Below are 26,029 nucleotides of genomic sequence, written 5' to 3'. Positions count from 1 at the left end.
CTTGCAAGCTCTTCTATAAAGAAACAAACAATGTTACCTTGTTTGGTGATAAGGGCGAAGTTATGGTTGAGAATTCATTGGACATGGATGACAGGAAGTTGCAGAGTACTATGAACTTGTATGAACTTGGGCAACATTGGTTTGGTATAGTGGAGGTTAAAGCAGAGTAGGGCGGGCTACTAGTGGCGGCAGGTAAAGACATGAGGAGGGGCAAGTTGTTGCTATGGCTGTTGTTGGAACAATTTTTGTTTGTATGCATTGTTCTTGTCAAGTTTTGCTTGCTCCAAATCATCCGATTGGGAGAAGTACAATTTTGTTGACATTGCAAGGTCTACACAGTATTTAAAATATCTTATTATAGTGTGTCTTCTCAATTACTGTGATACACGCTATAAACTGAAGACTCATTTGCCTAAAGGCACTTTGCAAATAGCGTGATACACACTAATTACTGATATTGGTGTAGCTAGCTAGCAAGCAAACAAGCAATAGAAACAGACAACAAAAACATGCATGCAGGCTGTGATCCCCGACGCTGGAACTTCGCAATGGTCGGGACCAGGTTGATGAGCTGACCCAGTTGCAGACTGCACTGGAAGGCCGAGGCGAGGCTCTGATGCGAAACTTGCACGCAGTCAGCGAACTCTCCTAGCTGCGATCGCTGAACCTGAAAATCGTCTCCACCTGGGTCAAGGCAATCCGGCAACGTTGCTTCAGCACTTCTGGAGATAGATAGTGTCGGTCTAGGTAATAATAGGGATGTCTAGGGAATAGCTCTACTACCCACAAGTCGATTTGACCATATCCTTTTGTTCGCAGGGACTATCCAGATTAGTGATTTTGCTTGCTCCGCACAGGTGTGACAAACTTAGTTCATCCCAGACCGAGAGAATATGCTCTGGATAGAGTTCGGTCGCACGATGTTGGGGCGACTGGTTTATCCGTGTCGTGAAAAGAAACCCATCTGTTGGACTTGGAAAAATCCCTTTGACAGTCAGAGGAATTCGCGTGCATTCCTCAGTCGTAGAGCCGTCTTTTTATGATTTCGAGATGTGATTTGAATTCAAGGCATTTTAATTGGGTTTGACGATTATCTGGTGGACTTCTCACAGAATTCTGGTATTCCGCTAAATTCTCACCGCCGCTTATGTCACAGGAGGATACTGGACCGCGCAAATTTGGTCTCCTGGAGTGGCACACTAGAGGCCTGCGACGATCGGGAGCCCCATTGAAGTGCTAAATTCAGAACCCTCAATCATTCCTTCGTAATCCGTTTAGGACAACAACAGTATAGATATAAATATATATACTCCTTTAGTTAACTTAGTGTTTATATGTATTAAAAAAATTCGACAGAGATAGAGACTACCATATTGCGAGAAAAAACTTAGCCCTCCGTCAAAATTCCAACTTCAAATAACCTGTGTTATTGCCAGAAATTAATGCATGTTACGCGTGGTCAAACTACGCTGTAGAATGAGAGCTGGCGCAAATCCTGACCGCAGAAAGCCTCGCGTCTCGGTACCGACGTAAAAAGTGAACCCCGCATATGCTACACCGGCAGTTCATCAAGACTTAGTGGCTTCCCCTTCTTACCGATCCATTGGAAGGTGGTATGGTTTGTCTGGAGCAACAGAGTTCGATTGACTGGGATTGCTGGAAATTTTGCGCTCCCTCACCGTAGAAGACCAGAGTTATATCAGAAATTTTATTTATTTATTTATTTATTTATTTATTTTTGTTGAAGTTTACGAGAGCTAGGCAGCTGTTCCTGGATGTCATGGTTTTGTTGATAGTTAACGAATGGCGCTTTCTTCTCTCTACAACTGATTTTAACGTATACCATACAGCCACAGTGTTTACCAATCTACAGAAAACTTCGGAAAAAAATGAATATGTCATTAGAATGCTGCAGCATTCGAGAGGCTTAACAGGGAGGTGCACTAAATCTCACTGGAGTGTACACGTGCATATGACCAACTGCGTAACTGCCCAACTATGAGACTGAATCAGATTGTGTACCAATTGATCCAGAACTTTCAGACTCTGAATTCAAATGGCTGAACTTGTTGACCCCGACCACGCATACTGACTTGTGTTGCTGCTAGCTATATAATGGCCTGCTGAAGCGATTATCTCATGCAATTTGTTTGGAGAACCGGTTTCATCTCACACCAGCGAACTCCTGGGTATGGACATCGATCTCTATCATAGTTGTGCCTGGAGATGCATTGAACTCAACTTGTGTTTGCATCGATATGTTGTCGCTAGCTCGACTTCTACCGTTCCATTTTATCTTGCACTGAGAATCGCTTAAGTCCTCGGTTCTGGTGATTTAGTCACCAAAACGTGAGCTCTGATATTCGTGGCTTATTTTCAGATTTAAACCAAAAACATCTTCAACTCTTTCAAATTCTAAAAGCACCACAGGTGTAATTACATCACTGTGAGCACTGCACAAATGACGTCCTACGTGAGCACTCGCCCCATCAGTCTCCCGAATTGTACCACTGCTTTTCTTCGTTTTATAATGCATGTGATGTAATATGATCTAGTGGTAAATTATACCGTAATTCCTTGTATGATATTACTATGAATCCGCATTTTCGACGTCTATTTCTACGTAACCAAAGGATTCCGTGAATCCATACTCTGACTCAGTTCTCAATAGTCTTGATAGATCTGGATTCTGATTCATTCAAATTGTTTATCAGGGGAATGACGACGACTCGAATTCGGAGTTTCTGGGGAGGGATGAGGAACTGCCTGCTACTGCTGTAAATCACAATCTCACCGCTGTTGTCCTTGCACCTGGTCTTTTATATCTGATGTTTATGGTAGATCTGACCAGCCATGACAATTGCTCCTATTTTTCCTGACCCGTTTGGTCGTGAGATGCAGATTGTCAAGCACTACTACGCCCCTAACATCTACAGCAGCGACAACAAACTCCAGGAGCTCTATCGGAAACTTCATCGCGCATTCAGTAAGAGATCGAATTTCACCATTCGTACGCACAGAAATAGCATCGTCTTAATAGCCAAGAGAGTTTTCAACCAAACTGCAATTGAACTATCCACCATTTTCACGACGAGTCAAAGCATTCTTTTTGAACTTCTTCGTATGGTCTGATAGTGAGTCACATTTTTTTTTCTTGTAGGTGTTCACAGCGTGGAAAAGCATTCAACTCGGAATAACTATATCACTGTGACGGGTTATGAACCCGAGTTCGATGCGCAGAAGGTACTTAAAAAGATTAAGAGGATGGATAGTCAGGCCAAGTTAGATTGAGCTCTTCACACACTTCCAGTCTACGAACAAAATGGGAGATCAGTAACTGATCGCACCCTTGCAATAAGACACTTCTCCTCTATTCGAATAGAGAGACAAGTCATTTTATAACAACGTAATCTGTTTATGCAGTAGAAGCAGAATAATATGTGACGTAAAGTTTATGTAACTATTAATTGAATAAAAGCGTGGTTGAATCAATGCTTCACTTTGAGTTAATGCTCAGGATCCAGTCTCATGAAACATTCAGTGACTTTGTCACAAGACACCTCACTTGAATGAAAACTTTCACGCCTGCAAGTCGTTTTACACAACTCTCTCTCTCTCTCTCTCTCGCTCGCAGTGCCTGTATTTATCATCTTTGCCTTCCTCCAAATAGTTGGCATGGAATGTAGTTATTAGATCTTATTTTAATTTTAGTAAAACCATACCTAATTTAAAGAGACAATATTTTGCAAAAAATAAATTTAATTCAATGGCCCAAATAAAAATTGTTCTTTATCATAGTTTATTAATTAGAATTTAAAGAATGCTTAGGATTTCTTAAGATTTCTTTAGGAATTTAGAATTTAATAAGATTTTAGGTTTTAAAATCTAAGGGTTGATATTATTTTGGAGTTTAAAAGAGTTAAGATTGTAGGATTGTTAGGATATAGAATATAGGGTATAGGGTTTCTTGGATTTAGGATATTTGAGAAGGTTGAGGTTATTTTATAAGGTGTTTTTAAGCACCTTATAATTTTTTTTATAAGATAAGTGTATGCAATAGAAAATTTCTTCCACATTCAAACATTTAGAATATTTTTAAACTAAAATATATGCAGGACAACAGCATTATTATGTCAAAATAGGTTTACAACCATTACCCAATGTAAAACCTGATATATAATACTCAGTATATATTAGTATTTACAACCATTAATATATACTGAGTAATGGTTGTAAATATTAGGTTTTATCATTAAAAAAATGGATTAAAATAAGTACACAGGAGATTTCTTCCAACTAATGAAATACTATCTGAATTGACATGAATCAGACTTTGATCTAAAACTATTTACAACTTTGGTATAAGATTGGTTGTAAAGTGCTGTCTCTCTCATGAAATATGTATAATTTTTTTACCATCTTATGGATACAAACATCGAAAGATTCAAGCTCATCTTTCATTATAAAAAAAAAGTTTGGTGAACTATGACAAACTTAAACCTACGGCTTATGACAATGTATGGCTTAAGACAAACTTAAACCTACAACCAGTTGAAAACTATGAAGCTAGATTTGTAATCAGCTACAATTCCATGAAGAGTAATGAAACATACATGACCAACAATCATGCATATTCTCTTGAAGATTCCCTACCACAACTTAAGTAGTAAGTTTCTATAAAATCTCCTCCAATACTACAAAGTGTACACATGTCTCTATAAAATCAATAATTTCTAAACTATTAAAAATAAAATAAAATAAAATAAAAAATAAAGAAAAAGAAAAGAAGAGAGAGAGGGGCCAATATGTGTGTGGGGGGGGGGGGGGGTGAGTGTTTCTTTGGTGATGGAAGTGCCTCAATTTGTGTGTGAGGACCACAATAAAGCTTGAAAAAAGGGTACCAGAGCATTTCTAATGCGTGAAGCTCAGCTCTCTCTCAACATTAACAACACTCTCACAATGTTGCATGCCATTGCATGAGATGTTATGCAAAGTTTATGGGTCCCCCCCCCCCACATAGAAATTGCATTATCTGCATTTCTTTTCTTCAACTACTGTCGGACAAGAATATTCATTCATTGGAATCTTTTGTTTGAGTTTTGTTTGAATTTTGTTTGAATTACACCCAAAAAGTTTGATTCTCTATAGAACCATTCAAAACTTAAGTTGCTTCTATCTGGATACAACTTGATGGGTAAAAACTGAATGGATAATCTTTCAAAAGAAATAATCAAGAATGTTGTGGAAAATCTGTATTGAGATGTGTATTTTGTGATGCCTTTGCCAATTTCTCTCCTTATTTCCAGAAATTGATCTCTTGATTATTTTGTAACTTGGCAAGATTGATGGAACAATCAATATTATGTCTTATGGCTATGTAAAAGAAATAGCATTAAATTCCTGGGTCAATATTTTAAAATGTTTATTTTTTATATTTATTTAAATGAAAATCAAAAAATCTATGTTTATACATAAATACAAATGTTTTCAAAAGTTTCCTAAGTAACAGATGCATATTGGACTGTTTTTACACAAGTTAAAAATAGTAACATATGCCACTTAAGAAAATATAATTACTTTAAACAAAGTTATCAATTTCTAATTTGTAGAAGATACTAAATTGTATTTTTATATCAGATAAATAAAAATGAATTTCTGGATATAAATTTCTATGAAATCATTACTACAGGTCAAGAGCAGATTATTGTATGCATTAGCATTCTCTTTTTTATTTATATGCTAATGCATGTTTAAGTCCTCTTTTTTTATTATATACATTATTGGTCCGAAGAAACTAACATTTTGAATAAAAAGGATGTAGAAAGGGAAGCTAGAATTTATTTCACAAAATTTAGATTGAAAAAAATTATTGGAAATTTGAAAGATAAAGTTCAAAATACATTCTAAAGAATTAATTTATTTTTTGAAGAATAATTTTTAGTTAATAGAGAATATGCTAAAACGTTTTTTTATTCTTTTATTTTTTTTATTTGATGAGTAGTATTAATACCAAAGATATCTTTCATTATATCCATAAATTATCTTTGAGAGTTCAATACATAAAATCTCACATATTAAGGTCAATAGAATATTGAATTAAAAATATATAAATCTTAGAAATTTCTAAATTTAATTTCAAACAAAGTTAATATATTAGTTATAATTTTTAGAAATTTCTATTTTTATTTTTTAATATGAACTTATTATACATGATTATTTTAAATATTTATTAAATATATTTATAACCAAATTTTATTCTTATAAAACATTTGATTAAATTTTTAGAAATTTGAATATTTTTCATATTTATTTAAACTTTTATATAATAAAAAAATATCAAAATAAATGCACTAAGTCTAAAAAAATCTAAATTTAAAATAAACTAAGTACAAAATCAAACCACATTTATGATATAGCTTTAGAGTTTTCTTTTTTCATTTCTTCATAACCATATTATGTAATGAGTTGAAGCTTAAATTTCATTAGTATTATAAATCCAAGTTGCAGGAAAATTAATCTTGTAATTTCTTTCTGAATATTTAGTCTCACATATTAGCAAATTTTAACAAGAAATCCATTTCTAAATCCGATATATTAACCATTTACTTACTACCATTAGCTTGTCATCATAATTAAATAAGAGAATAAATACAGAATCAAATTTTTATTTATTTAATTTTAGTTATTCTTTCTAATTTTTTATAGTTTAGAAACACTGATACTATCAAAAGACTTTTCAAGAGTTGTGTTACTTACACTAGATACATTATTATTTATATCAATAAAAAAATTTAAAAAATTTTAAAAATAAATAATTATCAATTATAAAATTGTGATGATACAATGAATTTTTTAAATATTTTTATTAATAAAATTATTCTAAATATATGTATCTATATATATATATATATATATATATATATATATATAAAGATATTATCAATAATTTATCAATAAATTACAAATCATAGAAATGATCTTTAAAAAAATCAGTTTTAAAAATTTAATGTTTTAATTTTGTAAAAAATAACTATTCTGATAAATTATTGATAATATCTTTATGTTTAAATCCTATTTTTGTTAAAATATTTAAATTCTATATTATAATATTTTTAAATTTAATTTAAAAAAATCAAAGTTGAATTAAACTATGAACTAAAAATAAAACTATAAAAACATACCAATTAAGAATAAAAATTGGAATCTAAAAAAAATTATGTGTGATTTTATTAAAAAAAATATTGGTAAGTATTGAAGATAAATATAAATTTTTTAGCTTTTAGCTTTTAGATATTATAAATTAATTTATAGTCACTATTTGATTATTTATCTTATTATTATAATAGATACTATTATTAATTTCAATACGTTAAGAATTTAGATATTGTAATGGAAATTATTAATTTTTAGGTGATCTAAACATCTCTTTATTATATTTCAAATATCTTAAAAAGTTCTTCTAAGCCAAAATTACTAGAATGCTTTGACAAATTATTTATTATTGAATACATTTTAGTTTGATGATTTTTATATTACAAATCATATTTTGATATATGAAAAAATAATATTATATAAAATTCAATAATTAAAAAAAGAGTATGATTGACTTTTTTTTGGATGAAAGATACAATAATTCATTAGAAAACAAGAAACAAGGCTTTAGAAGTGTTGAGGGATAGTTTCAACTTTTGACTAAAATTCTACAATTCATCAATTTATCATTTCATCAATTTACAATTCATCAATCATCCATCATTTACACAAAAAGAGTGACTCTGCATCATGTTGAATTTCATAAATTTACAGACAAATACATACAAATTTGTAACAGAAAAAAATTATGTAACCAAGGATGACAACATAAAATCAACATTCACAACTTTGCACCAATAATTGTGTTTTAATTTTCATTTATTTAATATACATATTATGATATGTATGGACCACTAAAAATCTGTACTATACCATGGCCGTTTGTGAAACGTTTCCAGAGTACAAAAACCAAAAAATAGAAATGACACTAAGTTTCAGGGTTCAAAGTAACAAGTATCAAGACCCCAATTGACAAAAAGGAAATGGTCAGAGAACGAATGTGGGTGCTCATCCATCCCTTCATCTGGCTTCATCCAGAGGAGCGTGCTGGGACGCGCCGCTGCACGAGACCACGCGACGCGCGGTTGAATGGAGCGGCAAACGCGGCGGGGGCTCAAAGGGGCTTGGCCAATACGTCGCCGCGGCGTCACCAGAGTATCGCCGTTGCCTGCGCTTCCGCTGCACTTGCTGTTGCTCCGATGTCAAGACGATCACTCCCTCCGCTGCACCTTCACTGCTCTTCAATCATTCCCTCGCCGCTTGCTGGTGCTGGTGCTGGTGCTGGCTTGTACTGGCTTCCTTCTCCTCTCCCCTCGGAACTTAGTTTCTCTGAATCTCATTGCAAGTCTCTGGTGCCTTGAGAAGGGGGGATGAGGAGGTTGTCAGGAGGGAGGGAGTGAGTGAGTGAGTGAGTGAGATTGTCACAGGCTGCCAGCCTAGGTGGTTGATACATGAGGCGGATGCCAGAGAATGCAAAATTTTGTGAAGGGGAGCATTGCGAGGACCTTGTGGGTCTTGGGTGTGCGGTTCGCGAGCGAGGAGGGGCAGAGGAATTTCTGCCCACTTTTGAAGCAACGGTGTCGAGAGAAGGAGAGTGGGCTCTCGTGAATTGTACCGCACACGCAGTTGAAACAAGCCTTGCGGTTCTGTGATTGTATCCGTTTTGTTTGGATCCATTCTGTCCTGCGTTTCTCCTGAATTTTTCGGCCAACTTGGGTGATCATGGCCTTCGTTGCAGCGCCCCATGGGTTGGTTGGTTCCTCTTCACCCGAGTCACAGCCAATGGTGAACAACGTGAAGGATCTTGAGGTAGTTTGCATGATTTCTAGGCGCTTGGTGACGGAAAGTTGTGGCTCGAGGGCGATGATTATTTTTTGTTCCTTTTGCATTCACGAGGCGTGCCAGTGTCTCAATCTTGCGGGTCTAAGCGGTAGTTGAGGGTCATGTCTAAGCACAACTATAAGGGTTCAAACTGGCCGTATTGTGTGTTTGACACGGATGCATTCGACACGGTTGCAATTGTGTTAGAATTGTTTGTGGTCTGGGTGAATTCCGGAAGAGGGCTGCATTTTAGTGGGCGGTGGGTGATAAGTGTAATCCGGCAACAAAAAGTTGAGTTGTTGCGAGAGGCTCTCGTAATTTTCGACGCTTGGTTGGCGAAATCTTCTCATAAAAAATTTCACATTTTTTAAATCTATTGTTTATTATCTTATTGACGATAGGAATAAAGGTCATTTGGTTGGAGTGAAGCATGTGGATTCTCTAAACCTGTGCTCCTTGGAAAGTTTTCAACAGTCGTTTGATTTTAGGTGGTTCATGCGAAATGCTTATATGTTGTGCCGCTGATGTTGTCAGAGGGCGGAGTATGGTACATTTAGCAACAGGGGGTTCCAAGTAGCGTTAGGTTCTGGGAGCGAACCAATTGACGAGAAGGGTGTGGTTTTCAGTTGTTGGGATAAGTGGACTGGTCGCTCAGCGGAGTGTGCAACTCTGGCTTTCTTGTTCCTGCAGCTGCCTCAGATCATACTCAACACAAAGAATCTGCTGGCAGGAGAGTTCGCGGCTCTCTTCGCCGTGCCGTGGATGGTGCGTCGTCTTGTTTACAATTCAATTGTTCGGTGGTTGATTGCAAGTGGGGCATATATCGTCGGATACTTCTTCTTTTTTTTCTGTTTTTTTTCTTTTCTGGACTTTTTTTTCTGTCATCAGGTTGCTTAATGGCTGGGACCAGGTTGCTGTTTACAGGGACAACTGACCGGGTTACTCGGAAACTTGTCCTTACTTTCATATTTTGCGAGCAAGAGGGAGAGGGGGGCGATGATCGTTCAAGGGGTGGGCGTGGGATCTACCCTGATTGTGCTGATGCAACTGGCAATCGCCGGGGCAATGCCGCTCCCTGCTTTCGGTGTGACAACCCTAGCAGTGGTCCTGGGTTACATCTTGAATATATTGAACTACCAGAAAATTGTGAGACCGTCCATCTGGCAAGTGTGGGAAGAAGCTGTGACGATCGGTGGTGTGACCGTCCTTCCTCAGGTATGGTCGGGGTGCTTGTTCACATTGTGGTGTTTTCCACCCATTCTGAACCACCTCCTCATTCTGCGAAGTGCCTGTATTGGGCAAATGTGAGATGGAGAAGACAGATACTGTTGTGGATTGAGAATGGAACCAGCAATTCCACAGCTTGAGAGTGGAAGCATTTTCTTGGCTCGTACATGTAAATTGCAGCATTGCTGAGAGTTCGGTGGGTGCAGGTGATGTGGTCGACGTTTGAGCCATTTCTACCTCATTCGTTGCTGCCTGCGATCGTATTTGGAGGTGGGATTCTGTGCTTGGTGATCCTGGTAGGTCCCTTCTGTTAATCTTCTCACTCCTATTTTCCGTGTTCTTAACGAAAATGTACATGCTTGAAATGCTGAGATGGAATGGCAAGTACTCGCGCTGTAGCGGTTAACATTGGTGATGAGTTTGTGATAGGAAACCCATGGAGAAGACGTTGAGTTTCACGAGATAGGGGAAATGCGGGCTTTAAGTGTGTAATATATGAAGATTAAGTCGTCATCGGCTGTAACCTTGCAGGCTAGGTTGGGAAAGCTTTCTGAGAGAATGCTATTACATGTGGGTGGTGCGTCGGCTTGGACGGCCACCCTCCTCTTCATGTGGGGACCAGTCGCACAAATGGTAAAACCTTGATTTCTTTTCCATTTTGGACACGAACGGGTCAGTTCTGATGTGTTGAAAGAGTTGGTTGTGAGCAGTGTGAAGTGAACTAATCACCTGATGTTTAGAATGCTCTGCGCTGATATTATACAATTGTCTATGCGCAGTGGACCAATTTTTTGAACCCAGCCAACATCAAAGGACTTTCATCTCAGACTGTTTTGCTGGCTATGATTGGGAACGGTTTGTTACTGCCTCGTGCTCTGTTCATCAGGGACTTGATGTGGTTCACAGGTTCGTCATGGGGATGCTCAATGGCCGGCGAGGGCATTCTGATCAGCATGTACATGTAGGTTTCCACAGCGTCCCAGCGTCCGCTTGCCGTTTATTAATGAGCGCTGGTGGAGTAGTTTTGGAGGTTTTGATTGTGATGGTCCGATTGCCTATGATTCTGTACACAAGTAACTAAGTGCACTCGTTGCATGTTGTAACCTTTTAAATTGTTTCCGCTGTGCAGCAATAACTGCGTGAGTGCTGGATTGTTCTGGATAGTTTCGACGGGCTATGTTTCCGGGATAGGTGGTCACCCATTCTTCTCATGGTTTTGATGTTTTCGTTCCGCTTAGACTGCATGGTTGGTGAGTTTCCGTGTTTTGAATGTTTGGAAGATATTTGAATGCACAAGTGATACCTTAACTAATGATTGTGCTGGTAGTGTGCAGTTGGCATGTTGTATAAGGACCGACAAGTGTATGGACTTTCCTCAATAATCAGCCCACTCCTTGAGCTTGTGTCCGGATCAAGGCGATACTACGTCTGAAAAAGAGGGAGTGAGATTTTTGTCTTGCTTGCATGAGAAGATTACTAGCATTGGCACCTCGGTGTCGATGCCAATGGACTATTGTGAGAAGCAGCATGTCAACCTGGAGCATGATCAAAGCTTGTGGGGATTTTCGGATATGTGCAATATCAGAGTACCATCTTTAAAACCAGAAGCATTGTGGGGGAACTGCACACTAACCATTGCAGGAATAAAGCGGTTTGGGTATCAATTAGCAGGAATTATAGCAGGTTGGGTAACCATTGAAATAATGCACTAGTTCCAGTGTATGGAGGAAAATTGAGAACAGTCCATGTGGAATAATCCAAGTATTTGTTTGCGAGTAGATTTGATTTGTGTAGAGTATTGGAGGCACAGTTCTGGTTCTGGTGAATGGGGTCACATTGTTGAGCATGAGGTTGAATAGAGGTGATAGGCGACAACACAGCTACATATGAGGTATTAGGAATGCGATTAAAAAGTGCTATCATTGGATGGTCACAGCTGGGTATACTATATAGCGAGCTGGAGGTGTGAGGATGAGAGTTTGTAAATTTGGGTTCATTGAAGGGGGATGATGGAATTCGTCTTCCTCACAATTTGTTGTGAGGTCTAGTGGAGGGTCCTATGGATGTACAGTATGAATGGGAAGCGACATTTTTGTGTAGAACGGTTAATGAAAAAAACATCCATAGATTATTTGTTGGAAGCCTATTTCATCATAAGTTGTTTGCTATTTAAAATCCTGCTTCTTGCATTACTTTTTGGATGGGGGTCCCAGTTTTCAGTGTTCAATTCGTTTTGTGTTACGAGAGGGTTGTTCAATGCCAGAGACATGGGCCGCAAATTTTGATAAAGACGTGTGAAAATTTAGTTGCTAAATTTAGTAGTGAGGGCAAGCTTTAAAAGGAGAGAGGATGATGATGCAACTTTTTCTATTGTTGACCCCAACTTTGCAAGGTTCACTCATGCAAAGAAAACAAGTTTGTCTTAGATGTAAAATGGGAGTTTTATTCAACACAATGATCAACTCGCTGTTCCGACACTGATCAGCACTTATAACCCTGAACCCTAAACCTATTTTAAATTTTTGACTTTACAATTTTAATATACTTTAATAAAGAAAAGAGTTATTTCAAAGATAATACCTGTCACTTGGTAGCATAAAATTTCATAGTCAATTTCATTTATTTGTCCAAAGACATTTTAAATGTCCATATCAAATTAATTTATTGGAATGATTTTATTATTATCAAAAGATTATAATTAAATTATTGGTTTATTAGAATTATTTTTAAAAAACTATTTTTATAATAATACTATAAATATAAGAGTTTTCTTGATTTTTTATTCTTTAAAATATAAAAAATAATAATATTAAATCTTTTTGTTGTACTTGCTGTTAGATAAAGAAATGATATCACATATATATATATATATAGATATAGATATATAAGTTGCAGCTTTAAACATCTTTTAGAACTTTCTAATATCCACTAATGCATTTATTATTTTTTATAGATCTCCAGAACTTGCTATAACCTTCTAGAACATCCTATAGTCTTTTTAATCCATGAAAAATATAGTCTTTTAAAAATCTCTACAATAGGTCTTTTTTATTTTAAGCAAATTCTCTAATTTTTATAGTCTCCCTTTACAGCTTCTACAAGACTTGGTTGGTATAATATAAATAAGAAGGCAAAACAAAGCATTTCTAAAATATGTCAATATTAGCATAAAAACAATCCAAGCACCATCTTATTACTAATCTTTGATATTCTTTTATTTCATATCTTCATTTTATTTTTATTTTATTTTATTTTTCATCTTTTGATCCTTTGTACTAGTGTTTTGTACTAGTATTTTTAACATTATATATATATAGATTGTAATAGGAGTTAGAATACCTATGTAGTATAGATTTGGATAGAATAAAATATAATATATGAAGAATTTAAATATATATATATATATATATATATATATACTATAAAAATAAAAAAGTCAAATTATTTGAAGTAAATACTATAAGTATCAAGTAGGATTTTTTAAATATTTTGTACTTTCACTAATTCAAACATTATATTAGAATTTTCAAAAGAAATCCCTTGTAATATATAATAATCTTAAATATTTTACTTATATATTTGAGTGACTTTATCTTTGCTATGAAATTTGTTTAAATGTTACATATTTTTATCTAAAATGTATCATCTATTACAAAAAATTAGCATAGTTATTATATTAAAATTTTAATTTTAAATATTTAATCAAAATATAAATAAATGATTTTTTTAAAACCAAAATTAAGATATTTATTATACAGCAATTTATATATATATATATATATATATATATATGATCTTAAAATGTTGTTAGTTTACTTAATGTCTTGAATCTTTATTATATATAACTTTTAATATTAAGAATTATTTGTATTATATTTTAGAGAATTATTAATGCAACATCTCCAAGTAATATTATTACAGCCGATGTGCCCTCCACATAACTTAAATTTACCAAAAAGTGCACTTTTATGCCTAGGGCATGTATGGCAATCCAGTATTTTAATCCCAATAATGACCCAAAAATATAACAAAGTGAAAAAGAAGTTTTTATATTTCTTGCAGCCAAATAGTAAATTTTAAAAAAATTAAAAATAGAATTCAAAAATTTAAAAATTTTAGAGCAAAATATTTTGTTTTAAAAAAAAATAACTTGTGACCTATTTTTTTATAAAATATTCATTCTCTCTCTTTCAATCACCATCTTATCTTAAAGCAAAAAAGTTAAAAATGTGCAAAAAAAAAGAGGCATATTATTAGCTAGTTGTCTACAAGAAGGTTACATGAGGTGTAGCAATATCAATTGGGGATGTAGCATTAATAATTATCTATATTTTATCATCAATATCATTTTTTGTTATTATTTCTAATTTAAAGCTAAAGCAATTTTTAAAATTTACAGTATTTTGGAAAATCCACATAATTGCATTATAATATATCTTATAATTATTGACAATCTAACTTTATTTTAATTTTTTAGTAGTTGGAAATTAAGATTTAATTTATGATGATTTTTTTTTTTATCAAATTTACATTGAAAATAATCAAATATTTTATTCATAAGATCACATTGTATGTTTTTTCAACTTAATATGATAACAATATAGTATTGTGAATTTACTTATTTTAACCAAAATAATAAAAAGAAATGTTCTAGACATACAAAAATAGAATTAAATAGATAACATGTACCATCTAATTAATAATTAATTTTTTAAACATAAACTTTAAATATTTTTTTGAATTAGCTATTCTAAAAATATTCTAAAAAGTATTCTTTTGAACTTTATATCTATTAAGCTATATTAAACTAAAAAAATATTAGTGTTTAATTTTTAATTGTAAAATTTTAAAGATATAAATCTTTAATATCTATAAATTAATTTATTGTCATCATTTACATTTGATACAAAAAAGAAATGTTTTACAAAGAAGTTTGTAAAAAATGTGATTTGTAGTATTCAATTAATATAATAAATTATATTTCACTATAGACAATTATTGTTACAATCTTAAATCAGTTATCACACAATTATCCTAATTCTTTAAGATTTATTTCAATATATATATATATATATATATATATATCTTTTTTTAATGGATTTGATTTTTAAATAATTTAATTTTTCTATTTTTATATTTTTTCTTTTTAAAATTAATATGTAGAGATTATCCTATAACCATGTATAACAAAATCCTGCAAGTTCATCATTTTTATAGCAGTAACTGATTTTTAAATTTAAATATATATTTTTTTAAATGTTAGCTTCTCTTATCCATATTTATATTTCACAGAAGTTTATTAATTAGTATAAAGGGAATTTGAAATAAAGCATTGAAATTCAAAGCATATTCTCACTACCAACAATTTTTTAATGATATTTGAAATTTTTCTTTAAGTGACAAATACAAATTGTTTTTAATTAACATCAAAAAATATTCATTTGGAAAAATCCCTTGAATGGGGTTGTTGGGGATAGGGGACAAGGGATAGGGGCTAAGAATGGGGAATGGAGGATGGAAGATTGGAAACAAAGGACAGAGCCTGGGGATGGACAAAATCAATCATGAGATAGCAAGGGGTGTCACTTTAATAAATCCCTCTTTATATTATATTTTAATATCAATCTCATTTTTTGTTATTATTCAAATTTAAGGCTAAAGCAATTTTTAATATTTATAGTATTTTTAAAAATCCACATAATTGCACTACTATATATCTCATACTTATTAGTAGTATAACTTTACTATAATTTTTTAATAGTTGTAAATTAAGATCTTAATTTATGAAGTTTATTTTTTTAACAAATGTATATTGAAGATGATTAAATATTTTATTCATAAGATTACAAAGCATATTTTTGTAACTTAATGTGATAACAATACAATATTGTGAATTTACCTACTTTAACCAAAATAATGAAAAAGAATGTTCTAGACATGTAAAAATATAATTAAATATGTAGTATGTACTATCTAATTAATTTTTGTGGTGTTCAATTAATATAGCAAATTGGGTTTCAATATAGACAATTCTTATTACAATACTAAATCAGTTATCATACAGTTATTTGTTGATAAATCTATGTTTGCAGCAAGAAGATATGGAAATGTATCAAAAAAACACGATTGAATTTTTCCCAGTCTAGATGAAGGTGATAAGTAATACTCATGTTTATATTTGCATGATTAAATAAAATATACTATAAAACACAAAGAAAATCGAGGCATGATCATTTAACATTTACTGTCATTAGATTTCGATATGATCAGCAATGAAAGACATAATAATAAAAAAAAAAACATAGCAAATATGTAAACCATAGAAGGTTGACTAAACTTCATTCCTTATTGAAGTCAGGAATGCAATTTTTCAGATCTAAAAATTTGAACTCGTCAAAACAGGGCACTAAAATTCAAAAATATGCCCAAAATCAAACGAAAATGAGTTTGAAGTGGAAAAATGAATGTGTGTCTCAAAAGCGTAGTGGGACCACTTGGCTTAACAAAAAAAAAAAAAAAAAAAAAAAAAAACGGACGTGCTGTCAAATTAAAAACCAAATCGTTTACACACAACAAATACGTGGTACAATCATTTCTACTGGACATGTAATGCACGTTCACTGTTTCGTGATCAAAATGGTCGGCCTGCTTCACCTATGCCCAACACAACTAAGCTGAGTCCTATAAGAGCAAGATTCATTATCTGCACTCTGTACCAGCTCATCTACCGTGTCAATACTTCCCCAAGAGTGGTTCGCACTTCTGAAATAAATTGTAGAGAGGCATTACCTCAGTCATGTACCGAACCAACGCTCTGATATCCTTTTCAGAGGAATTGAAAATGGTTGTGCAGTTGAAGAATGGAAATATCAGCACAGAAGTATGCTTGTCCAGCACAACATCGGCACATGAGAAGTGTGCTTGTGGTGAGAAAGTCCAAACTGATGGTCTTGGTTTCGGATTGTCAAGTCGAAGAATCCGAGGGATCATATTGCCGGTCCATACTCCTGTTGGAAGCTCCCAAGTCATCACCAGATCTTCGTTTGTTTAGGCTTGCTCGTTGCATAAGTCGCACAAGAGCTTGCACTACTTCCGACATTACTGGGCGAAATTCAGGCTCCGGCTACATAGTTCAAAAGTGAAGATTTTAGTAATGCTCTTTACTTCTGAAGAAAACCGCCTTAATTAGCTAGGTCCTAAAATCTATGTTTAGATCATGATTATGTCTTCTTGTTAGAGATTGCAATTCATCATGCAAAAAAAAAAAAAAAAAAAAAAAAAAAAACTCATTTCCAGTCATCTTCATGGTCACCAAAAAATTGTAAACTAAAAAAATTCAGGCCATGCGACGAGGAATGATTTCCCACTAAATTTAAGCTTTACCTGTACGCATAATGCGATGATATCTGCAAAGCGGGAAAGGGATTTCGCAGGATAAATCCCCTTCAACGCAGGGTCGACCATCTTCGCTAATGCATCTATGTCATGTAGCTGGGGAGTGGCCCACCTGACCAGTGACTGCTCTGCTCGTAACCTAGTACTGCATAAAAAGTGAGAATACCACGCGTTGCAGGTTGATTAATACATTCCTATCAGTCTTCTAAAGGAGAACTTCATATACGACTTAAAGCACCTATCATGTTACTGCCAAAGTTATGTATTATCCTGTTCAACAAAGGGCAGAAACTACTGCTGGGGAGTCGAAGCAACAACCTGTCTAATGGCTTGCGACCAGTCAAAAGCTCCAGCATAACCACACCGAAGCTGTAGACATCACTCTTAACGGTATAAATTCCAGACATAGCATACTCTGGGGCACTATACCCAAACGATCCCAGCATTTGAGTTGAAACCTGCTCAATCCGTAACGTTAAAAGTCAATCTGTGATACAACACTAATTTTATTATTTGCCAACGCGAGCTCCTTATTGCAGAATGCGCTTACGAATGGACAATGAAAAGATGAAGTGGATATGCAAAAAATTGATCGCTAAGACGTTCTACTTCAATGGCAGCATAATCCAAGTAAGGAAGTTGAATACAAATATTTAACTCCCAAAAATGCGACTGCGGCGTGATCACTAATGGTCAAGCTTTTGCAAACCTGCCGGTCAGAACCGAGAGGCGTGAGGGCTGCGATTCCGCAGTCTGTGAGATGAGGGTTAAGTTCATCGTCCAATAATACATTTGCAGATTTGAAATTACGGTGAACGACTGCTGGCAAGCACACTTCATGCAAGTACCTGCATTCACAAAAAAAAAAAAAAAAAAAAAAAAAAACTGTCTTTAATGTTTCTGGGAACGTAATATACATCATCGTGATATCAATTTCACTCCATTACGGTAGATTCGACGCAGCCCCTTTTATTCTCACAGATTAAACTATAATTATCATAATGTTTCGAACATCGAAACAGAGGAATCACATAAAACACAAGATGGTTTTAGCTGCAAGACTTACTCAAGGGCACGAGCAGCTCCGAGAGCAATCTTCACACGAGCATTCCACGTCAGCCGCTTGGTGTCCTCATCTTTCGTATGAAGTATATCGTTCAGCGTACCACGGCTTATGTACTGATATACCAACAGACGTTGCCCATGCTCCGCACAATATCCAACTAACTCAGTAATATTACCGTGGCGCAATCTAGCCATGCCAGATAAGATCCCAAGGAAATCTTGCTCATTTTGTACTAAGGGTGATGATGAATCCAGTTTCTTTACTGCGTGCACCTGATCACAGACCACATCACACCAATGGGAACTTCAGCATCCTCACACCGAAGTGCTTGATTGTCCACGAACTTCCTGTTCCTGATGTGATCAGGAAATCGTGCTGATCGCATTAAACACAGCTATCTCTAATGCTCACATGCTAAGGTCAAAAACAAAATGAAGTGGTAAGTCAAGCGTATAACTGCAAAAAGTAAGTGATGCTAGATATGGCGTCAATCTGATCAAATCTTCTATACTTTTCAGCTCAGCTCAGTACTGCAATAATGTAGATCTTCAAATACCTGGCCATCCGTAAATTCCCCCCGATATACACGTCCCAAAGACCCTTCTCCAATCAGGTTTTCTTGAGCAAAACTGTTGGTGGCAGCTTGAAGATCTGCCACAGAATAGGCGATAGCTGGAACAATAGCTTTTGCAGACCTTGCAGGAGGCGGTCTACTGGGAGGGGTCTTACTAGGACCATTCTCACCATTTGACTTGAAGGAAGGGGGTGCTTTGAGTTCCTGGGTCTTCATTGGAGAGGCGTTCTTTCTCATTTCTTGCGGACTTGCAATTTTTTCACCGGAAGCCTCAGTGACACCTGACAACCAAGGACCACAACCAATTATTTCTCACATTGGCTGCAAAGTGAAGAGCTAATTACACAGATTTCTGATTCCTGTTCACAGTTATCAGGGGTTATGAGGTAATACACATAGAGCCTCAAATACTTGCAGCATACAAAATGATGCAGTCTTACTCAATAGAGCAATGAAAGGAGCTCTCTTGAGATTCTATTCTAGTTTTATACACATGTTCTCACCTAAGTCTCCAAAACTTTGATTCGACTGAACTGATTTCTCTGCAAGGCATGAATGGAACGGTTACCTTCACTGCATGTTATAAAACTGTCACTAATTTTCATCGTTCTCAAACTAAGGAATTCTCTTTCTCAAGAGTAGAATACTGAAAGCTGTATTTCTTTCTGAGAATATATTTTCCTAAGCAAAGGGATTCCTCTTATCTTGATTTTGGCACCTCTGAATGTGGATATTTATAAAGTTACTTTAAAAGTTCCAACAAAAAACTTAGCTCCAAATCAAGAGAGTTTTTCACATTTTTTAAATAAACAAGGTCAGGAAATTGGAGCTGATGAAAATTAATTCACAGGCTACTTTCCAATATCTTCAGATACAATCAACCACTAAATTTATGAATATCCAGAAATCTCGAGGTTAATCACCTTTTCTGCATAATGACTAAAGCATCAAAATTTGAACAAAAAACACTTAACATACCTTTGAAAAAAATTGGTTGTAGCCAGGAATGCTTACGACCAGCATTGTCTCGTACGCCTCTTTCTCCACGCCTTCTCCATGAAACATACAGGAAACATAGAATAGCAGCAGCAAATAAAAGCAAAACCACAACAGCAACTCCAGCGATTCGCCCACCAGTCCAAAAACCACTCTTTTCAGAGGATTCTACAGCTGCTGCTGGCGTCCTCTGTCGAAGCGGTGGAGGTATCCGTCGGGGAGCGGGTTGCCTTGGTGGTGGTGGAGTATATGGAGGTGGTGGCGGAGCTGGTTGATTGCTGAAGTTATTACCTGAAATTCTGTCGAGATTGAGGAAGAGGCTTCAGAACTTTAATGCTTGTGTTCTAAAGGGTGATTAAAATGGAGTCAAGAAATTCATTTACAAACCACTGTATATGTCAAAACTCATACCGTACGTCGCGTGGGTTGAGATTTGGTGGAAGCCATCCAGTAAACCTATTGTTTTGAAGATTTCTGCAGATCACATCAGTGAATACAACGCTTTATTACGATTTTAATGAAATGAAATTTCAAAGTAATTTCCTGTCGTGGTGGTTTTCATAGTCACGAAAAGTACCAAATACTGGTATTGCATGAGCAAAACGGGATACACAGCATTTCTAATTTGGTACAGACAAAGCAATCTTTGAAATTATCATTAAACAGCTGCACATCCATGACCGACTCACCAGAATCACGAATTAATGAAATTTTCTACACGTAACATGTGCAATCATATTGTGTAACATTTTACTTACAAGTATTGCAAATTTGTCAGGTTTGACATTGATAGAGGTAGATTGCCAGTCAGATGATTGTTTTCCACATTCCTAGAATGAGCAGCGACATAATAGTTAGGACACATTGCGTGAAATCCGAGTAGTAGTGTAATTCAAGTTCACGATATCAAGCTGTTAGTTACCGTTGCAGGTAGGTGGCGCTTTCGATTTGCATAAATTGATTAACTAAAGACAAAACATCAAGTCTCAAGATAGCTAGTGTTACTGCTATTTACGCTAAATACAGAACTGATTTGCAGAATACTCACAAGGACGTAAGAGCAGATAAGTCTCCAATCGATCGAGGAAGTGAGCCTGTCAACTCATTAAATGAAAGGTCCCTGCGACAAGGAAATGTTAATGTCGGCGAATGGCGCAGCAGTCATTTATAATCTTAAAATTCTTCAAAATCTAAAATTATAGTCATGCATTAAAGTGTGTTCAATCACTTCATCAGCTGAGAGTTACTGTTGTTCATAAATATAAATATAGTCTGCATGTTCACGCAGTTTAACATCTCGGAAATATAATTTTCGATCATTCATTATCTCTTACCATTGAGCCTTTAACTGGTATCTCAAAAATTCTAGACAAGGAGCCTAGAGATGAGTTCAGTAGTGCAGCTGGAAAATGGGAGACAAGTACTGATGAGCAGGAATAGTGAATTAAATCTTACAGCAATCTTAGAGATGTGAGTTGCGTCCATACGTCTGGGACACCATTCTGCAGTTTATTGTGGCTAAGATTCCTGTAACACGATGAATTATTGACGAGGTCAAAAAGGACTTCTAAGTTTAAAAAATTGTGACCGAAAATTATTCTACCCTCACAATATAACCAGAAATGATGAAAAATTGAATCTTAGATAAGTCAGAGTTAGACTTACAACTCTGTCAAATTTGTCAATTCCTTGAGAGAGTGAGGAATGTTACCCGTGATTACATTCCCTCCAAGATTCCTACTTACAAACAAGAGTACGGATGTATGCTTTTTAGGGTGAATGTGTCTGAAAGGGAATATATATTGGATGTAAAAGAAATTTGATCTTTCGAAAATCAAAAGTAAATACATATTTATTTAGAACCATAATGCATCACTACAATATTAGCTTTTGAATTTTAGACATGCATTATTTGTAGTTCTCTGAATTGGGAAGGAAGTAACTTACAGCAGTCGAACAAGTGGGGGCAACTGAGAGGGCATATTTCCTTGAATGTTATTGCCACTCACATCACTGCACCAATAAAGATATTATTTAGTTTTCATAAAGCATAATCTTCGCACGGGATCCACATCTAAACAACAAAAATTGAACAAAACCATATTCCTCACCTAGGCATTTCTCACAATCTCAAAAGAATGTTGTAAATGTATAAAGATCCACTATAAGATAGGTCTAGACAGTGTCAGGAATCCAGTACATTCGGAATCTTTCATTTGATGCCTCAAGTAATTCTTGTGTGAAGAAAAATTTACAGCATTAAAGGAGTGAAAGCGTTAGCTTGGAACGAAAAGTTGTGGCTCACAGTATCAATAATTGTTGAAGTGCGGTGAGGGAGTAACCGAGGTTTCCAGACAGACCCTTCTGATTCAAGTGCCTGACATGAATGAGAGGTTAATAGAGCTGAACAATTTGAGAATCCACTTCGTCGAATCTAATCATCAACACTAGTCGCCACTAAAATGCTGGGCTACAACCTCAAATAGTAGACTTAGGTCCTGACCTACCACTTAGTTTTGGATACATATTGGTGCAAACAAACGGAGGTGGTTAGGACAAAAGATAGTGATTAAAGGAAATGCACATACAGCTCTGTGACATTCGACCCTGTGCAAATGACGCCCAGCCAACCACCACCACATGGATCACCTCCGCTTGAATTCCACAGCGTCAGTTGAGCGGGTTCTTCCAATGAGATGTACAAAGAATTTAACGCAGTTACTGCAATGGTACAAGAAAAGCAGTTCAAGCCTGTTTGCCTTATGATCCGATTAACTTTAAGTGCAGATTCGATTGACTTACGAGATTCATTCTTATGAGAATCTCGATTTTCTTGCTATCAAATTGTGAGAGGCTTAAAGAAATGCGAAGAGTAAGTTAATACCGTTGTTTAGAAAAAAAAAATTGGAAAAAACTGAATAAGACCTGACTGCACTACATGCTTGCTGGCGAAATTAAGAACATTCAATTCATCTGCAAAATTTCGTAGTATCTGGCAATGCTTTCAGTCTCAGTTAAGTACTAAACCACTTTGTGACAAAATAATGACCGCAGAATGAATCTGGAGCTACGTACCGTCCTTTGGTTCTGTGATTGCATGAACGCATGTGAGCACAAATAGCACCATGACTAGCCCCAGGTGAAGCTCTAATAGTTTCCAAGCCATATTATAACCGCTGAAATCGCGCCGGTTTAAACTAATATTCAACTTGACCGGTGATTTACGTTGAGACTTGTGCGCTTCTTTCTTCCTGAAGCCATCCGGTTCTAGATAGATAACTGGTACTATCAACGTCTGTTGCTCAATTTAAATTCTCCTGCATCGAAATTAAATGCTGAATTCGGTCAAACTCGTATTAGTAACATATCACTTCAGTCCAATGTTTATATATCATCGACCGCAGTTTCATCTACACATATTTAAGCGGAAATCTTTAGTACATCATGTACAATATCCAACATTTAGAACCGACTGATCACTAAAGGAGGTAGAAAACGATGTTTGCTCTACAGACCACGGATTTCGCGAATCTGTATATTCAAAAAACGAGATCAGTAGTGCATGGTGGGTAATTGCAATTAAAGACTTCTAGGCAATTGAAACTGTTATATAATAAGAAGCAGAATGGTAGTATGTAAGCCTAAAACTCTATTCTGGAGTGAAAGAGGTCCGTCACTGCTATTGATAAGGCTTGATAATCTTAAAGCCGTAGAATTGTTTGACATTGTTTGTAGTGCAGCAGGGTAAGTAGTATGACTAATACCCGTTGAAGAGCTGCACACTGAAGAATAATTTTGCAACTCTGTGTACGAGCAATTAACTTTCCTAGGGCAGGCATAAGAACGAAAAGAACTTTAATATATTGTGAATGAAGTAAGCAAACAGTTGACGTGAATGGTCCTAACAAAGTGAAAAAAAGATACCGCCCCGTGCACGATTGATTGAAAGACAAAATGATGCATAGACCACCATGAGCCGCGGACTCCGGGAAAATAAAATAAAGTTCAGGAAGGAGGCTAGAAAATATTATGAGACGTTGCATGGTTCTGCGTTAGTGTAAATTAGACTAAGCAAAGACAGAGGTGCGCAGTTCCAAACAAATCAAAGCTCAATCTGGACTTGAAGTGTACGGTCGTGAAATTACAGCAAGAAGAGAATGCCACATGACATTGATAGGAAAGCATAGTGCAGGCAGTTCTACACGAAAGGTTAGCTCATCAAAAAACATAGGAAACAAGATAACAGGCATCACAAAGCATATCAGAATAGGGGGGTCTGAGAAGAAAAACCAAAACAGCTTGGGAACTGAGATAATCTGCTTTTCCGCGCGAAGAAACATTAAACTCAAAAGCATCAAACTCATGATGATAAGATGCACTACAGATGATCACACCTACACGAAGTATTGAGGCTCAAGAAGGAAGCGATTCATGCAAAAGCAGCATAAACAAAAGGTCAAATCATCAAAAGCCTAAACTCACATACACCTGCACAAGCTTCCACCTCACATAACCTTCTACAGGAAGTTTGGCCACACAAAACTTCCTTCTGTAAAAAAAGCAAAAAAACAAAACAAAAAAAAACACTTCAGACTAGTATTTTTGATCCTGGTGACGCGAAATTACTGCAATGACGACAGCGAATGACTTGCGAATTCAAAAACCAACTCCATCACCGCAACAGCACAACTGAGCTACAATCGGCGAAAACTACAATGGAGCACGAAACCTAGCCATTCTGATATCAAATGAAAGCTTACAGAAGCGTCCGTTCGACAAGAGGGACGAGAAAAGCACAGTGCATCGCAGGGAGCGATCGAGTATTTCGAGTAGTAAGAGTGAGAGGCGAGTGGAGGGAGCTTGAGACACTGCAACAACGGAGGGCAATGGAGCTGGCGGGAGACCAATGACTGACAGCGGCCTGCCGCCGCGCATGGGGAGCAGCCCCTACCGCCGTGTCTCGATCCGTAGCCCCCTATCACCACAGAACCAGGGGGAACGGGCACAGCCGTCCGCGCACAAGAGCCTTCACAGCTCTCTCTTCTCTTCTGTATATCTCCCACCCCCTTTAAACCAGAAATTCCAAGCTGCTCTCATTCACTCATTCATTCATTCCCATGAGAGGCAGAGGAATTTCAAACCACCATGATGGAGCTGGTCAATTGGTGTGTACCCCCCCCCCCCTTCACACCTCCACATTTTGTATCTTCAGTGTTTTTTATGTTGGTATGGCCTTTTCCCATAATGATGTGTGATTGGACAATGGTATAGTAGTAGTAGTACTGGGCTGGCAGGCACAGTTACAATCACAGGTTCCAAATGGGTGGGTTTGTCTTGGTGTTTTGTAAATGGTGTCAAGCCATCCATCACAATAGACAGCCCAGCCCAGCCCATCCAGCAGCTAAGGAATTTCCCACCCCTCTCAGTGTACAAAACTGACCCTACCCCATAATGAATGAAGGAAGGATCCTTGCCAGCCTTGCCAGCCCATATCCCCCACTTCATCTCTCCCATCCTCCCCGAGCCCCATGATATTTTGTACTCTTCTATACATGTGTGTGTGCATATCTGTGTAAGTATATTTTCATTAATATATGTGTGTGTTACAGAATGGATCTTACAAGTTTGATTCATGTTTCTTAAAGGCATTCTGAAAAAAGGTGAAATTTAAAAGACAATTGTATTGACTGTTGAAGCAACCATTTAGGTGCAGGTAATTTCTATTAAATGTTAAACAATAATTTGTATAAACAGGTGATAGATTGTAGCCATCTTATTGGGGAATAATCAATGTACATTAGTAGTTAAGGCAAGTGGAGTTACCCAATTTGTTGCATGGCTTGATTACACAAGTGTCC

General features: G+C 35.9%; 2 protein-coding genes and 1 long non-coding RNA gene across 15 annotated transcripts; 2 read left to right on the top strand and 1 right to left on the bottom strand.

The window, feature by feature from the left end:
* Nucleotides 1-8,258: 8,258 nt before the first annotated feature.
* LOC112275611 (maltose excess protein 1-like, chloroplastic) lies at nucleotides 8,259-12,281 on the top strand. 4 transcript variants are annotated; one of them, XM_073530697.2, is made up of 8 exons: nucleotides 8,259-8,901; nucleotides 9,448-9,678; nucleotides 9,838-10,128; nucleotides 10,347-10,436; nucleotides 10,672-10,773; nucleotides 10,920-11,046; nucleotides 11,270-11,331; nucleotides 11,475-12,281. In XM_073530697.2, the coding sequence occupies exons 1-7, from the start codon at nucleotides 8,815-8,817 to the stop codon at nucleotides 11,281-11,283; spliced, it is 942 nt and encodes a 313-aa protein (XP_073386798.1). In that variant the 5' UTR covers nucleotides 8,259-8,814; the 3' UTR covers nucleotides 11,284-11,331; nucleotides 11,475-12,281. The 4 variants fall into 4 exon arrangements, with proteins under 4 accessions (XP_073386798.1, XP_073386799.1, XP_024361883.1 ...); XM_073530698.2 differs by having other exon boundaries at nucleotides 11,468-12,281; XM_024506115.3 differs by having other exon boundaries at nucleotides 10,920-11,101.
* Nucleotides 12,282-15,445: 3,164 nt separating this feature from the next.
* Nucleotides 15,446-16,876, top strand: LOC149986520 (uncharacterized). The gene is made up of 2 exons (XR_016500251.1): nucleotides 15,446-16,292; nucleotides 16,499-16,876. It is a non-coding gene; the product is annotated as an uncharacterized LOC149986520 (long non-coding RNA).
* On the bottom strand, nucleotides 16,656-25,094 carry LOC112275609 (protein STRUBBELIG-RECEPTOR FAMILY 8). Of its 10 annotated transcripts, none has more exons than XM_090246533.1 (19): nucleotides 24,932-25,094; nucleotides 24,654-24,720; nucleotides 23,247-23,488; nucleotides 22,760-22,892; nucleotides 22,477-22,548; nucleotides 22,119-22,184; nucleotides 21,837-21,911; nucleotides 21,627-21,698; nucleotides 21,220-21,291; nucleotides 20,930-21,001; nucleotides 20,583-20,645; nucleotides 20,154-20,470; nucleotides 19,679-19,717; nucleotides 19,158-19,456; nucleotides 18,602-18,873; nucleotides 18,245-18,383; nucleotides 17,854-17,993; nucleotides 17,524-17,680; nucleotides 16,656-17,263 (listed from the first exon to the last, which is right to left on the bottom strand). In XM_090246533.1, exons 3-19 carry the CDS (start codon nucleotides 23,335-23,337, stop codon nucleotides 17,105-17,107), a joined length of 2,238 nt encoding a protein of 745 aa, XP_090102659.1. In that variant the 5' UTR covers nucleotides 23,338-23,488; nucleotides 24,654-24,720; nucleotides 24,932-25,094; the 3' UTR covers nucleotides 16,656-17,104. The 10 variants fall into 10 exon arrangements, with proteins under 10 accessions (XP_090102659.1, XP_090102658.1, XP_024361881.1 ...); XM_090246532.1 differs by lacking the exon at nucleotides 24,654-24,720 and adding an exon at nucleotides 23,936-23,997; XM_024506113.3 differs by lacking the exon at nucleotides 24,654-24,720 and adding an exon at nucleotides 23,936-23,997 and having other exon boundaries at nucleotides 21,837-21,908; nucleotides 24,932-25,088.
* Nucleotides 25,095-26,029: the final 935 nt, after the last annotated feature.

This window comes from Physcomitrium patens, chromosome 23 (genome assembly GCF_059467195.1).
Source record: "Physcomitrium patens ecotype Gransden chromosome 23, ASM5946719v1, whole genome shotgun sequence".
NCBI classification, from domain to species: domain Eukaryota; kingdom Viridiplantae; phylum Streptophyta; class Bryopsida; order Funariales; family Funariaceae; genus Physcomitrium; species Physcomitrium patens.
Note: the sequence above shows the minus strand (reverse complement) of the source record. Positions and strands in the feature narration are given on the sequence as shown.

Bases quoted from the DNA above. Each gene is read 5' to 3' on its own strand.
- LOC112275611 (XM_024506115.3), top strand. From the start codon at position 8,815: ATGGCCTTCGTTGCAGCGCCCCATGGGTTGGTTGGTTCCTCTTCACCC. The intron at 10,437-10,671 runs GTAGGTCCCTTC...GTAACCTTGCAG, and splicing joins TTCTGTGCTTGGTGATCCTG to GCTAGGTTGGGAAAGCTTTC. The intron at 11,332-11,474 runs GTGGTCACCCAT...GGTAGTGTGCAG, and splicing joins GGGCTATGTTTCCGGGATAG to TTGGCATGTTGTATAAGGAC.
- LOC112275609 (XM_090246529.1), bottom strand. From the start codon at position 23,337: ATGGCTTGGAAACTATTAGAGCTTCACCTGGGGCTAGTCATGGTGCTA. The intron at 21,912-22,118 runs GTAAGTTACTTC...CTTGTTTGTAAG, and splicing joins CCCCCACTTGTTCGACTGCT to TAGGAATCTTGGAGGGAATG. The intron at 20,646-20,929 runs GTAAGTAAAATG...TGTGATCTGCAG, and splicing joins CTGACAAATTTGCAATACTT to AAATCTTCAAAACAATAGGT.